The 13,360-nt window shown below is 42.6% G+C and overlaps 1 protein-coding gene across 3 annotated transcripts in view; it reads left to right on the top strand.

Annotated features, from left to right (window-relative positions):
* The window catches only part of LOC129863796 (GDNF family receptor alpha-2-like), an 82,293-nt gene that overhangs the window by 51,027 nt on the left and 17,906 nt on the right, over nucleotides 1-13,360 (top strand). For 2 of the 3 annotated variants that reach the window (XM_055936052.1, XM_055936054.1), the window contains 2 exons: nucleotides 10,302-10,495; nucleotides 10,655-10,842. In XM_055936052.1, coding sequence (XP_055792027.1) covers nucleotides 10,302-10,495; nucleotides 10,655-10,842 — 382 coding nt within the window. The remainder of the gene's footprint in view (nucleotides 1-10,301; nucleotides 10,496-10,654; nucleotides 10,843-13,360) is intronic. The other variant, XM_055936053.1, reaches the window with a different exon arrangement.

Below are 13,360 nucleotides of genomic sequence, written 5' to 3'. Positions count from 1 at the left end.
AATGCTGTTTTGTTTATAGCTACATCTTGTTTGGCCAGCATTGTGTCAAGTCACTCCAGTTCACACTGACCGTGGCGTGTTCAGAAAGTAGCCCATAACTTTTTCCAACTAATCTGTCCATACCGCCTGCTAAATTCAGGACATCAATGTTGTTAAGGAAAGTAGCTAAACTTTTGTAGTTCTTGATGGCTTACGTTATATCTTCCAAAACGGTAGAAAGGACTATCAACACATACTGAGCAGCTCATGTTATAGACAGAAGCATGCTACATGGCAGACCAATCCAAACTCCTCTTCTGGCATGTCCAGCCTATCCATTATCTCAGGAAATCATGGCTAGCAGGAAGGTTCCTACCTTGTTCTGTGACTAAACTAATTAGGCTCGTAATTTAACAATTTCATTAAGGCACATGAAAGTTCACATGTTCCTGAAGGCATTTGTTCCAAAAAAACATTTTTGATAAAAAAAAATGTTTACGTTCAAATTCCTCTCTGGTGAAATAGTGATGTGCGACATGTGCCTAGTTTCCTGAAACGAGTCACATATTACACACACATTAAAATACAAAAACAGTAATGTGAAAGAAACACATAAAACATCACAAATCACCTAGAAAAACAGTTACATTCTTCCACAATATGTCCCAATAAATACATGAAATTGCCCAAACGGCACCAGAACATCAAGATTAAATGTACTTAGATTTTATTTCCAGCAATACGGTGCAATTAAACTTAAAGCAGATTTACCTAGCACGGTGGAGACCCTACCAACCTCAAGAGTTAATCAAGCCTGTGAATGGGTTAGGCAACTCCTGTCTATATTTCAAATGCAAATTGAGATGAAAAAAGATTTTGAAGTAGGGCCTTGCAAACAAAAAGGGAGATATGTAGAGATCTATGGGGCTTTAGCAAAGTCCTGCCAAACTTTTTTATACAGGATTTAGTGATGAGTATCAAAACTGTCACCTGTAACAAAACGAAGGGTACTATGGTACATGGCTTCCAAAGGTTTAAGAGCAGTATCAGCTGCACTTTGATAAATAATGTCACCATAATCAAGAACCGATGGAGAGGTTGACTGAATAATCAGCTTCCACCTGCTTAGAGAAAGGCATTATCTGTTTCTGTAGAAAAAGCCAACTTTAAATCTTAGCTCCTGAACCAGCTCATCTACTGTAGATTGAGCTTTCAAGTTTTAACAGATTGACAAATGGTGTTTATATAAATAGTGAAGAGAACAGGTCCCAATGTCGACACGTGGTACACCTTTATGTACTTCAAGAAATTCAGACTTTAACCCCATCAATCACGATGGCTGTAATAGTGTTATGCCCAGGCCTAAACGCTGATTGGTTTACATTCAAAATGCATTTCTCAGATAAAAAGAGTAAAGCTGTACATTTACCAAGGTTTGAAGAAATCTAGCTAGACACGGATCACTATTAAGATCATTATTGAGATCTCTACTATCCCCGTCCTTATGGAGTGGCAGCACAAGAGCTGATTTCCAGACTTTTGGAATATTTCCTGATAACAATGTTAAATAACAAAATGTGGGTTATTGAGCCAACAATGATGGGCGCTGCACACTTAATAAGCAGACCAGGATCCAATTTGGTCTGCACCTGTGGATTTCCTGGTGTCTACTGCTAGCAAGCATCCAGTACTTATTATTCTGTAAATAGCCAAAAAGAAAAGCTTTGACAATCATTTCTCTGATCATACAGTAGGTTTCCATTGAGCCCAATATCATTGTGAATAGGCTTACACGGAACCCAAACTGGATGCTCGCGTGCACCATCGTGCGCCATCGTGCTTAAATGTATTTTGTCCCCCCACACCAAAAGCGATCACGACACACAGGTTAAAATATCAAAACAAACTCTGAACCAATTAAATTGATTTGGGGACTGGTCGAAAAGCATTAAACATTTATGGCAATTTGTCCTATTTAGCTAGCTTTCTGTTGCTAGCTAATTTGTCCTGGGATATAAACATTGAGTTGTTATTTTACCTGAAATGCACAAGGTACCCTCCCCCGACAATTAATCCACACATAAAACGGTCAACCAAATCGTTTGTAGTTATCTCTACTCCTAGGCTTTTTCTTTTCTTGACTTTATATTGCGATTGGCAACTTTCATAAATTAGGTGCATTACCGCCACTGACCTCGTTCGTCTTTCAGTCACCCACGATGGCGCCGATTTGGGTTCCGTGTTAGAAGGTATTTCGAAGAGATCAGTTATTTCCAAAAGTCAGTTAAAATTAAATAAAATAGGTTGGCGAGGAATCAGCTAAATGTCAATCCACACAGATTGATAGTTAGTTAGATGGAATCACACAGTTTGTAGGATCACCACAGTAATAGGCAGCAAACCAGAACCTAACCACAGACTAGAACCCAGCCAGCACTAGGACCCAGCATATAAATACACCCAAGGCACAAAACTCACCAGCCTAACAACAGCAAGGAGAGAGCAGTGACTTACTCAATGCGATTAAATGCTGGGGCCCATCAAAACCACAACGCAACGGAGGCCATGTTACCAGTATGCTAGCCAAGAAAGAAGCACCTTGGAGGGTATGTAGTTTCCAGCACAGGGTGGTGGAAGCCGGGAGGGAGGCAAGCGCTATACCGGGTGTTGGGAGAGTAAAAAAATAGTAAATCCAAGTATACTAAACGAAGTGGAGTTTGTTTGGTAGAAATTCAAAACCATCCAAGGCACAATGTCAAGTGGAAGGATGAAAAAAGCAGTAGGAAGGTGTCTGCTCAGAAAAATGCCCCAGTGCAGAGTAGGGTGCCCAGGTAAATAGAAGTAGGCCTCAAAAGTTTCAGCAGACATGTTTTGTATGTCTCCTTAAAAGTCAGTATGCACTATTGTCCAATGTTTTCACAGTTATATGACACAAAAATTCAGCTACAAACATTGATCAGAGAAAAAAAGACATGCTTGTCGCCATCTTGAAAAATGAGTGTGACTGAATCACATGGTGACATAACAGACATCATTTAGACCTCTCACATCATTATTATGGATGAGGACAAACGAAGAGAACAGACAAGAGAAGAAGGTGAAGATAGCAGAAGAGAGCGGAGAGAAGGAAAAGAAAAGACGAAATGAAAGTGGAGAAGAAGGAGAAGGAGGGTGAGAGGGAACAAGAAAAGAAGAAAGGAAGAGGGGATATACACTGAACAAAAATATAAATGCAACATGCATGTTGGTTGGTTCCATGTTTCACAAGTTGAAATAAAAGATCCCAGAAAGCTTGATTCTCTCAAATGTTGTGCAGAAATGTGTTTATATCCCTGTTAGTGAGCACTTGAAACTATGTGTTTGCACAACCAAAGAATTTGTCTGTCAGAAACCGTCTCAGGGAAGCTCATCTGTGTGCTCCTCATCCTCACCAAGGTCTTGATCTGACTACAGTTCGGCATTCTAACCGACCTCAGTGGGCAAATGCTTACCTTTGATGGCCACTGGCATGCTGGAGAAGTGTGCTCTTCATGGATGAATCCCGGTTTCAACTGTACCGGGAAGACAGCGTTTGTGGCGTCATGTAGGCGAGCAATTTGCTGATGTCATGCTTGCTTGCATACACAACAAGATTTCACGGTTTTGTCCATGTTTCTCAAAACTTCATAGTTTGACCCTTAAGTTTGTATAGAGTTACGGTTACAACAGAAACAACTCGTTAAAGTGGAACTGACAGCGATTTAATTACTTTGCAGATATGAAACAAACACACAATCATAATATCAAATTCCCAGTTTATGCTACACAGCCATCTTCATAAGAGGTTTTAAAAATATGTTAAATTTGCTTCAACGTTCCATGACGTACACTAAGGCATTGTTGGCAGAATAGATGGATGCAGTTCAATATATGATTAATATAATTCACCTATACATTTCTTGGTGGTCCAAAAATATTGCTATCAGGTTGTAAATCAGAGATGGCCTGGTACATTGTTTGCTGCCTTTATTCGGGATTCACTGTTTCAGTTTCAATGGCTCAATATTTTGGACTAAAATTGACTAATGAACTAAGCAAGGGCAATGATCACAGCTAGCTTATCTATTTATGTAGCAAGCTATAAACACAGAGCCTAACAGCTAGCCAGCTGTTAGGAGGATGTCATGTCATTGGAGGAGTGGGTGAGTGACTGACTTTTTCCCCTCATGTCGTTTTTCGGTGGATAAACACAGCTAGAGATGCAGGTGACAGTTGGTTAGCTAGTAAGAACTTGAATGACTGTTAACCAGTTAGCATATCGCTAGCGTTCGCAAATTCACTCTGGCTCTCTACTCTGATTTCAGAGCACTCTTGTCTGAGTGTGCCAGAGTGCAGAATAACTGATGAATTTATGAACGTGCAACACCCACTGACACCGCAAATTGACTCGGTACCGGTAACCCCTGTATATAGCCTCATTATTGTTATTTTTTGTGTTACTTCTTTTTCTTTTTATACTTTAGTTTATTTTGTAAATATGATGCATTCGGCGCATGTGACAAAGGCAATTTGATATGATTTGATATGACCAACCGGTGTCAGTAAATGTAAGCAAAGAAAGTAACACTTAGTCTCGAACGCCCTAGATAACATGTAACAGCCTAACCAGCTCTGCTAGGGCGACTAAAATGGTCAGAGTAAGGTGTTCTCTCGTTTGTGTCTGGAAGTAGCTAACTAGCAAGCTAGACAACTTTAGCTAGTTAGCTTTGGGTGCTTTGTTGGGACGAGTAGGCTACAATTCCCCATCGTTTATCAGTGCAATTTTGACGGCCAGCTAACTGAAAAAGTTTGAGGGGGTTTACCTCATGTTATTTCGTTAGATTTGAGCTCATCTTGCTCTGGCTAGTATTAGTTGTTGATCTTGTTGTTGTTATTGTGCATAACTGATGGAGAGAGAGCCTACCTTTTCGTGTTTGTTTGATCAATAGGACTGTAAAGTTCCCAAATGTACTGTAAGATGACTCCAGTGGTGTTTACATATTTGCAGAAATCAATTCTGGTGTATTTTTTGGCTTTTGGTGAATGCTTTCTAATGATCTAAAGTCACGCTGTTGGAACTGCCTGTAAACACACAGTCCAGTTCAAAGTGAATGATGGCAGGCCTGTGTGGCAAATAAATGCCTACAGTAGATCTGATTGGCTGGACGAGACAGAGACGTTTTTTTAGGTTTTATTACGGCAGTTAATTGTTCAACTGCACGGCCACTTTCAAACGCACGGCCGCTTTCCCAATCAAATTTTCACAAATGCCTTAGCATACGTAATTCCCAAACATTCTATGAATTTTTGAAAATGGGAAAATGACCATATCTAAGTGCTAAATTGTCAGAAAATGTAAAAATTTTAAATTTAAATAATAAGTGAAATATTATTCCTGGGATTGTATATGAACAGATGTCATGTTGCTAAAATCCTGTCAGTTCCAGTTTAAGTTTAGGCATTAATTCCGAATGGTTAAGTTCAGAGTTAAGGTTTTGGTTAGGTTTAAAAAGAAAAACCAGTGCCTAACGCTTGGATTGAATTCGCGGCCCCCTGAGCCAGAGCCGGAGCTCGCGGCTTACTCCCATCCACTATCCTCGTCCACAACTGGGCTCCAGAGTGGCGCAGCGGTCTGAGGCACTGCATCTCAGTGCAAGAGGCGTCACTACAGTCCCTGGTTTGAATCTAGGCTCTAGGCTCTATCACATCCGGCCGTGATTGGGAGTCCCATAGGGCGGCGCACAATTGGCCCAGGCGTCGTCCGGGTTTGGCCGGGGTAGGCCGTCATTGTAAATAAGAATTTGTTCTTAAACTGACTTGCCTAGTTAAGTAAAGGTTTAATTAAAAAAATAACTCCCTAGCAAACTGCGAGGTGGTATGGTAATAACGCTCACTGTTGCCCAAAGGGGCTGGTTTTTAAGTAATCTCCCAACATCCTTGGTACCTGGATGGACATTGAATTTCACAACCTGGCTGTGCATACGTGCGTGCTTGCATGCCTGAGTGTGTAATTGCATGTGTGTGTGTGTGTGTTTGTGCATATCTGCTATTGTGAAACCTGCTACATGCACATTCATTCTTTCGTGTGTGTTCCCTGCAGTACGTCTGAGCACAGGGGACTCTAGACATTGATCATTATCTAAGTGAGGGGGGTTGAATACATTCCATGTTCGGTTCTGTTTTATCAGTCTCTGGTTCTAACAAGGTTCCTCTTCTTTCATCTGACACATCATAGCTCTGTCTGTACAGCAGTGGAGGCTGCTGAGGGGAGGAGGGCTCATAATAATGGCTGGAATGGAGTCAATAGAATGGTATCAACCACATAGAAACCACATGTTTGATGTGTTTGATGCCATTCCATTGACTCCATTCCAGCCATTATTATGAGCCTTACTCCCCTCAGCAGCCTCCACTGCTGTACAGTTTGCTCTGCTCAGTACTGTCTAGCTTCACATATACATCTCCATATCTTTTTCTACCATATTCTTTCCATCTGTCTAATTCTACAGATGTTTGTGTGCATGTGCGTGTGTTTTATGTCTGTCGTTGTGTGTGTGTGTGTTTGTGGCTTTGGTCAGGCTAGCCAGCTGTGTCTATGCTGCTCTCAGTCGTCTCTCTTCATCTCTCCTCTTTTCCCCTCCTTGTCAAATTCCTTCTCCTTTCCTTTTCCGCTCCTCACTTTGCCAGTTTCCCATCTTCCTCTCTCCGCCTCTCCTCGTCCCCCACTCCCCCCTCTCTCTGACCTTGTCTAGAGGGAGGGGGGTGTAGTTGAGAGGCTGCCCAACTGCAGCACTTTAATAAAACATATGTGTAAGACACAATGTGTAAAAGTGTGTGTACATGTTTGTGTGTGTGCATGCATGTGTACACATCTGAATGCGTGTGCGTGTGTGCGTGTGTGTCTGGGGGCAAGGCTTTGTGTGTAGATACCCGTAAAGGCTGTGTGAGAGAGATAACAGCTGACCCAGGGCAACACTCTAATTGGCCCATGCACTCACTCTGGATATTGCTCTCTCTCTCTCTCCATCTCTATCGCTCCCTCTCCTGGGATCCCTCACTTTTCCCCCTGAATACTTTAGCACAGGAAGGAGAGGAGAGGAGGATGGACGAGATTAAGAGATAGACAGGGCCTTGGGCTATGGGCTTGAGACTCTATAACAAGAAGACACTGTTTAGATTGCAAACAAAGCCCTCGCACCTATGCGCCCGCACACACACACACTCACCAGCCAGTTGACCCATGATACAAGTCAATATTTGACGCCAATCCATATCTGGATAGGAGGCGTACGTGGAGGGGGGGGGGAGCGGGGAGCGGGGAGAGAGACAGAAAGAGAGATAGGGATAGAGAGAGTCAGAGGGGGTCTACAAACCATCTGCTCGAGAAAATATTGGCCCGCGGCTGATTCTAGTTGATGATCCCTCCATCTTAGCATTCGTCCACCATTGTAAGACATATCTTTTAAGCTATAGAAATGCATTTATTAACATCTACATTTGTTTTTGCCAGATGTATTATATTGCAGACACACAAATGCATATGTTTTAATTATATTATGTGATATAAACATTAAAAAAATTGAAAATATATATTTTTAAATCCTTAAAGTATAATTTTAGGAATGGTGTAATGTCTCTGTTTTCACTACAACAACAAAATACATATAATTTTGTCCTTGAAACATTTAATTGAAATGCTATAGAATTCCATTCATTCCTATGGAGGAATGATCTTTCTGGGGATTGCCAATATGGCTGACCAGTGGCTTCAAAGGCTCTCACTGGGCAACACATAGCATCAGCAATCCAGAGTTTATAAAATACATAATTGGAAGGAACACACAGCCAGGAAGCTAGAGATATATGCACAGCGTTCCCCAACATTCCCCAAGGCCAGAGTGAGACTAATCCATCCTGGCTGTAATTGAGTTTAATAGGTAAAACAATTGATGCCTAAACTTTAACACTTCAGATTTTGACGTTTGGAACAACTTAGAAATGTGACATTTCTGAAACATGGATGAACTTCTAATTCTGACGTGAGACCATGAGAGCTAGTTCACACACAACCAAACACTTATGTGAAATGTCCTACATTGGCATTAGGCAATTTGAATCGGCCGCGAATAAGAGTAAATGCCCATTCCGAGAGCAACACACACAAACACACACACACCGCACATACCGGAAAATAATACAGACATCAGTGCACACATCAGTAATTCTGTGCAGCTGGAAGGTGAAGCTGTAATGAAGTCGTTATTCTCCAGTCATTAAGGCTTGTCTACTTCAATCACCCTGAGCTCAGCTCATTTGACACAATCAATACACTACAAGGAGGGGGAGGTGTGTGTGTCAGTGTGTGTGTGTGTCAGAGTTGCCCTACGGGGACCAATAGTGCTCTATTAGAAGTCTAATATGCGATGTGGAGTATGAAATACAAATGCTGATTTAGAATGTGTTCCCACTACAACAAACCGTGTCACCGATAATGAGAATAAGGGCTTGAACTTTACATAACAGTGTCTCCTTCCCACTGACAGTATTGTTTCTTTAAAGTGTGTGTGTGTGTGTGTGTGTGTGTGTGTGTGTGTGTGTGTGTGTGTGTGTGTGTGTGTGTGTGTGTGTGTGTGTGTGTGTGTGTGTGTGTGTGTGTGTGTGTGTGTGTGTGTGTGTGTGTGTGTGTGTGTGTGTGTGTGTGTGTGTTTCTAGCTTCATTAAACAGATATTATCCTGAGTTTATATTTGGTCACATTAGACCAGGGTTCCCCAACTGGCGGCCCGCGTGCCGAATTTGGCCCCCAGGGGGTTGTATTTGGCCCCCCAAGTTTTCTGAGCAAAAAAATACATATATATTGTTTTGTGTGGAATTTCATTGTTGGACATAGACTGTAAAAACACCAGGAAATCAGCTCCAAGTAATTTCAATTGAAGAAATCTATTCTCAAGTATTCCCATGCATAATAGAGAGACACGTGATTGTAAGCAAGATTTGAAATGATTATGTTTTAGTCAAACATTATTTCTGTTTGGGCTTCTTGCGGTCAATTGAGAGTCTACAAATTATTTGTAATTAGTTTCCGGCCCCCCGACCATCTGCTCCAAAAAACATTGGCCCGCAGCTGAATCTAGCTGGTGATCCCTGCATTAGTCTCTGGTGATGTGTAACAAGACAAGCACTGGGGTTAGACACAGATTGTGTGTGTGTGTCTGTTAACTTTCAGTACTCATATTAGTCTTGTCTCTCTAGCTTACTCTCCTCTCTATCTCTCTCTGCCTCTCAATTCAGTTCAAGTGGCTTTATTGGCATGGGAAACATGTTTACATTGCCAAAGCAAGTGGAATAGATCATAAACAAAGGTGCAAATAAATTATACAAAATTAACAGTAAACAGAAAACTCACAAAATTTCCAAAGGAATGCGTTTCAAATGTCATATTATGGCTACAGTATATACAGTGTTAAAGTACAAAGTACAAAAGGCAAATATATATATGGGTGTCACGTCATGACCATAGAGAGCCTGTTATCCTCTATGTTGGTTAGGTCGGGGTGTGACTAGGGTGGGTCATCTAGGTAATTATATATCTATGAGAGCCTGGCCTGGTATGGTTCCCAATCAGAGTCAGCTGTTTATCGTTGTCTCTGATTAGGGATCATATTTAGGCAGCCATTTCCCCTTTGTGCTTTGTGGGATCTTGACTATGTATAGTTGCCTGTTAGCCCTATTGTTAGCATCACGTTTTGTTTTGAGATTTATTGTTTTTTTGGTTTTGCTGTGAGTTTCACCCAGAAATAAAAGATGTGGAACCCAGATCACGCTGCGCTTTGGTCCACTCATTATAACGATCGTGACAATGGGTTGTATTAACAATAGTGTTAGTTCTTCACTGGTTGCCCATTTCTTGTGGCAACAGGCCACAAATCTTGCTGCTGTGATGGCACACTGTGGTATTTCACCTAATAGAAATGGGAGTTTATCAACTTTTGATTTGTTTTCAAATTCCTTGTGGGTCTTTGTAATCTGAGGGAAATGTGTGTCTCTAATATGGTCATACATTTGGCAGGAGGTTAGGAAGTGCAGCTCAGTTTCCACCTCATTTTGTGGGCAGTGTGCACATAGCCTGTCTTCTCTTGAGAGCCAGGTCTGCCTATGGTGGCCTCTCTCAATAGCAAGGCTATGCTCACTGAGTCTGAACAAAGTCAAAGCTTTCCTTCTTTTTGGGTCAGTCACAGTGGTCAGTTATTCTGCCACTGTGTACTCACTGTGTACTCTCTCTCTCTCAACCTCACACATCTCCCAGACTCCTCTCTGTCCAAGGCCAACCCATGCTCAGAGCCAGGAAAACCGTGTAACCCATGCCTTGACGCAGCCAAGGCCTGTAACCTCAACGAAACCTGCAAGAGACAACGCTCCAATTACATCGCTATCTGCAACAAGCCTCCTCAGCCCTCACAGGCCAACCAGGAGCCTTGCAGCCGCAAACGATGTCACAAGGTGGGTGGTGGTTGGATTTAAGTCTGAAATTATCCTATTCCCTAGTAATACACTACTTCTAACGAGAGTCCCATCACATGGTGGATGATGATAATGATGAGGATGATGTTGATGATGAAGACGACTATAATGATTGCAATTTGTCCTGTGTGTCCCCAGGCGCTGCGTCAGTTTTTTGAGCGTGTGTCGTGGGAGCTGAGTTACCCCCTTTTGTTCTGCTCATGTCCTGACCAGGCCTGTGCAGAGAGACGTAGACAGACCATCGTACCTGCTTGCTCCCACCAGGAGAAACACAGACCCTCCTGTCTAGAGCTACGGCGCAACTGCCGCTCCGACGCACTCTGCAGGTAGGCTACACACTCCCGCACACTCAAGTGTACACACGCATGTACACCCGCATGCACAAGCACACACTCAAGTGTGTACACTCATCAACACACGCATGCATGAACACACACTCATACACAAACACACACACACAACCATACACACTTTGAGCGCTGGGATCAGAGTTTTTTGGCTGCCTCAGGAATGAGATTTTCTCTCTTCCTCCTACATAATGTCCCAAATATCCCAGCGGTTTGTGCGCTCTGTTTGGGTGGTTTGGTGTTTGTGTGTGTACTGAAAGGCTTTCAGGGCAATTTAGAGAGTGAGACAAAGAAAGACAGCGAGCAGAGATGGAGAGAGAAAGAATAAGAAGGGTGAAAAGAAAGAGCGAGGGGGCAGAGGAGAGAGTAAGAAGAAGAGTGAGAGGGGAAGAGAAGAGAAGAGAGAGAGGTAGAGGATGGTATCTGCGGGTATAACTTGGGGCCTCTGAGTTGGACGCTGATTGGAGCAGGCAGCCATGAACTCCTTAGCTATGCAAATATTGTAAATATGTAATGACAATTAATTAAAGAGAAGATTTAGGCAGAACAAAACCCCTCTTTATAACCAAATACACACTCACAGATGCACCGGGGAGGGGGGGGGGGGGGGGGGGGGGGTGGTATTGCTTTAGAGCCTTATTAAAACGAGGTAGATTGGTCCTACCACTTTTCAAATGTGCAAAAATGTATCTGAAAGGTGCCCAACAACTGTCGTTTTATATAATAACACAAAGATATGCGCCCCATTATGACATACAAGTGTATGCGAAATGCAGCTGTAATTGCCGTAGTCCTACACATCATTTTTCTGTGGGAGAGTTTCAGAAAAGCAAACTAAATCAAACTAAGTGCATGTTCTATATTCATAGCTGATGTGAAATGTCCTACATGGCAGTAGCCAATTAGAATCTGCCGCGAATAAGAGTAAATGGCCATTCCGAGAGCAACACGCACACACACACACACGCACACACACCATAGCAAAATAACAAGGAGGGGTGACAAAGTAGGCTGTGTCGTTTTCATAATATTGACATCACTTTTACGGTAGCCTATCACACAGCGACTGTGTGTAATGCTAATGACAACAAGAGTGAACGTTTCGTCCTGTACTACTGCGACAAAATGTCGGCCCTTCTGGAATGCAGCCATATACGCAACTCTCATTTTGCACACAAGAAAGCATACAATGTTGAAGAGAAGCCCTACACACACAATAACCATCGATTTAAGATCACTTTTTTGGTCAATTGCACACAAGGTCCAAACAGAATTTGACTTCCGCTTTTAACCCAACTCCTCCAAAAGACACACACAGTTGTTTTTTGGAGAGGTACGGGGAGCTGTCACACTGGGAGCCCAGGAGCTGTTCACTTGTAGACAGGAACCAGGATATGAACTGGTAACCCTCTGATTGCTGGCTCGCCTCTCTAACCGCCAGGCTACCTGCCACCCCAGGACAATGGACAGAAGGCTTCCACCAGACAGTGTGATGAAAGGGTAACGTTAGATGCACCACCCAAGAGGAGCACCACGCCAGGGGTTACCTCCGAGCACAACCAATAGGCCACATTGGCCATTTTCTCAGCAAATAACGCAAAGCTGTATATCTATCAAAAGCAATTAGACCCGCAAAAGCAAGAAATGACATTAAGAATCAAATAAATCTAAAATATATGTATTGAAGTAAAAAGCAAACGCCTAAACTATATATTTCATTAAAAAAATGACCAACAACCAGTAGGCTTACATGAGGGAAAACACTTGGTTTTAGCTTACCATTTAGAAGAGTTGCAGCCTCCTCGATGCTGTGTTGAACCGTGCAAGGAAATATGTACTTCAGGGTGGAGAAGGAATTTTTGCACATTGCTGAAGGTGCCCCAAATGTTAATCCAAGTTTCAGTGCCAACAGCGCAGTCGGCATTGCTGACAAAGGTCCGCTGTTATTTTGAAGAACACTGAGTGGGGTCTTTGTTGCTGCTGGGTGTGGTTGCGATTTCTATTTGCAGGTCACAATAAACTCAGCTTCCACTAGTTCAGTTTTGGTTAGATCCAAGAACGGCTTGACCTTGTCACATCAAAATGTTTGGGCTCAGGATCCATGGTACACAGAGGCTCCACCAGTTGACTACATGGTTTGCTAAATCGCGATGACATTTCCCCCAGCACGGCATCCAAAATGCTGAAAACAGTTGTTCACTTCTCATTTCCATCAACATGCTGATCCACTATGCTTTCAGTGCTCTTGCAGAGTTTTACTGATGAGTCTCCGTAGTTTGCTTGGAGCTGGTGTGCTCATGCCCTCCTGGCGTTCACCCGGAATCTTTTAGAATTCAGCATCATATCGCAGGTTATCAACGCACCCATAAGTACTGTGGACAAGTTTGACACCGGTGTGGAGATCAGTTGCTTCAGACTGCAATAACTTATTAGGAGGGTTGAGGAGCCCCAGGATATTGTGAATTGTTGTTAGAAATGAACTTAAAGCTCTGCTCTG

The sequence above is a fragment of the Salvelinus fontinalis genome, chromosome 10, assembly GCF_029448725.1.
Source record: "Salvelinus fontinalis isolate EN_2023a chromosome 10, ASM2944872v1, whole genome shotgun sequence".
Classification (NCBI taxonomy): domain Eukaryota; kingdom Metazoa; phylum Chordata; class Actinopteri; order Salmoniformes; family Salmonidae; genus Salvelinus; species Salvelinus fontinalis.
This window is presented reverse-complemented; position numbering and strand designations above follow the sequence as displayed.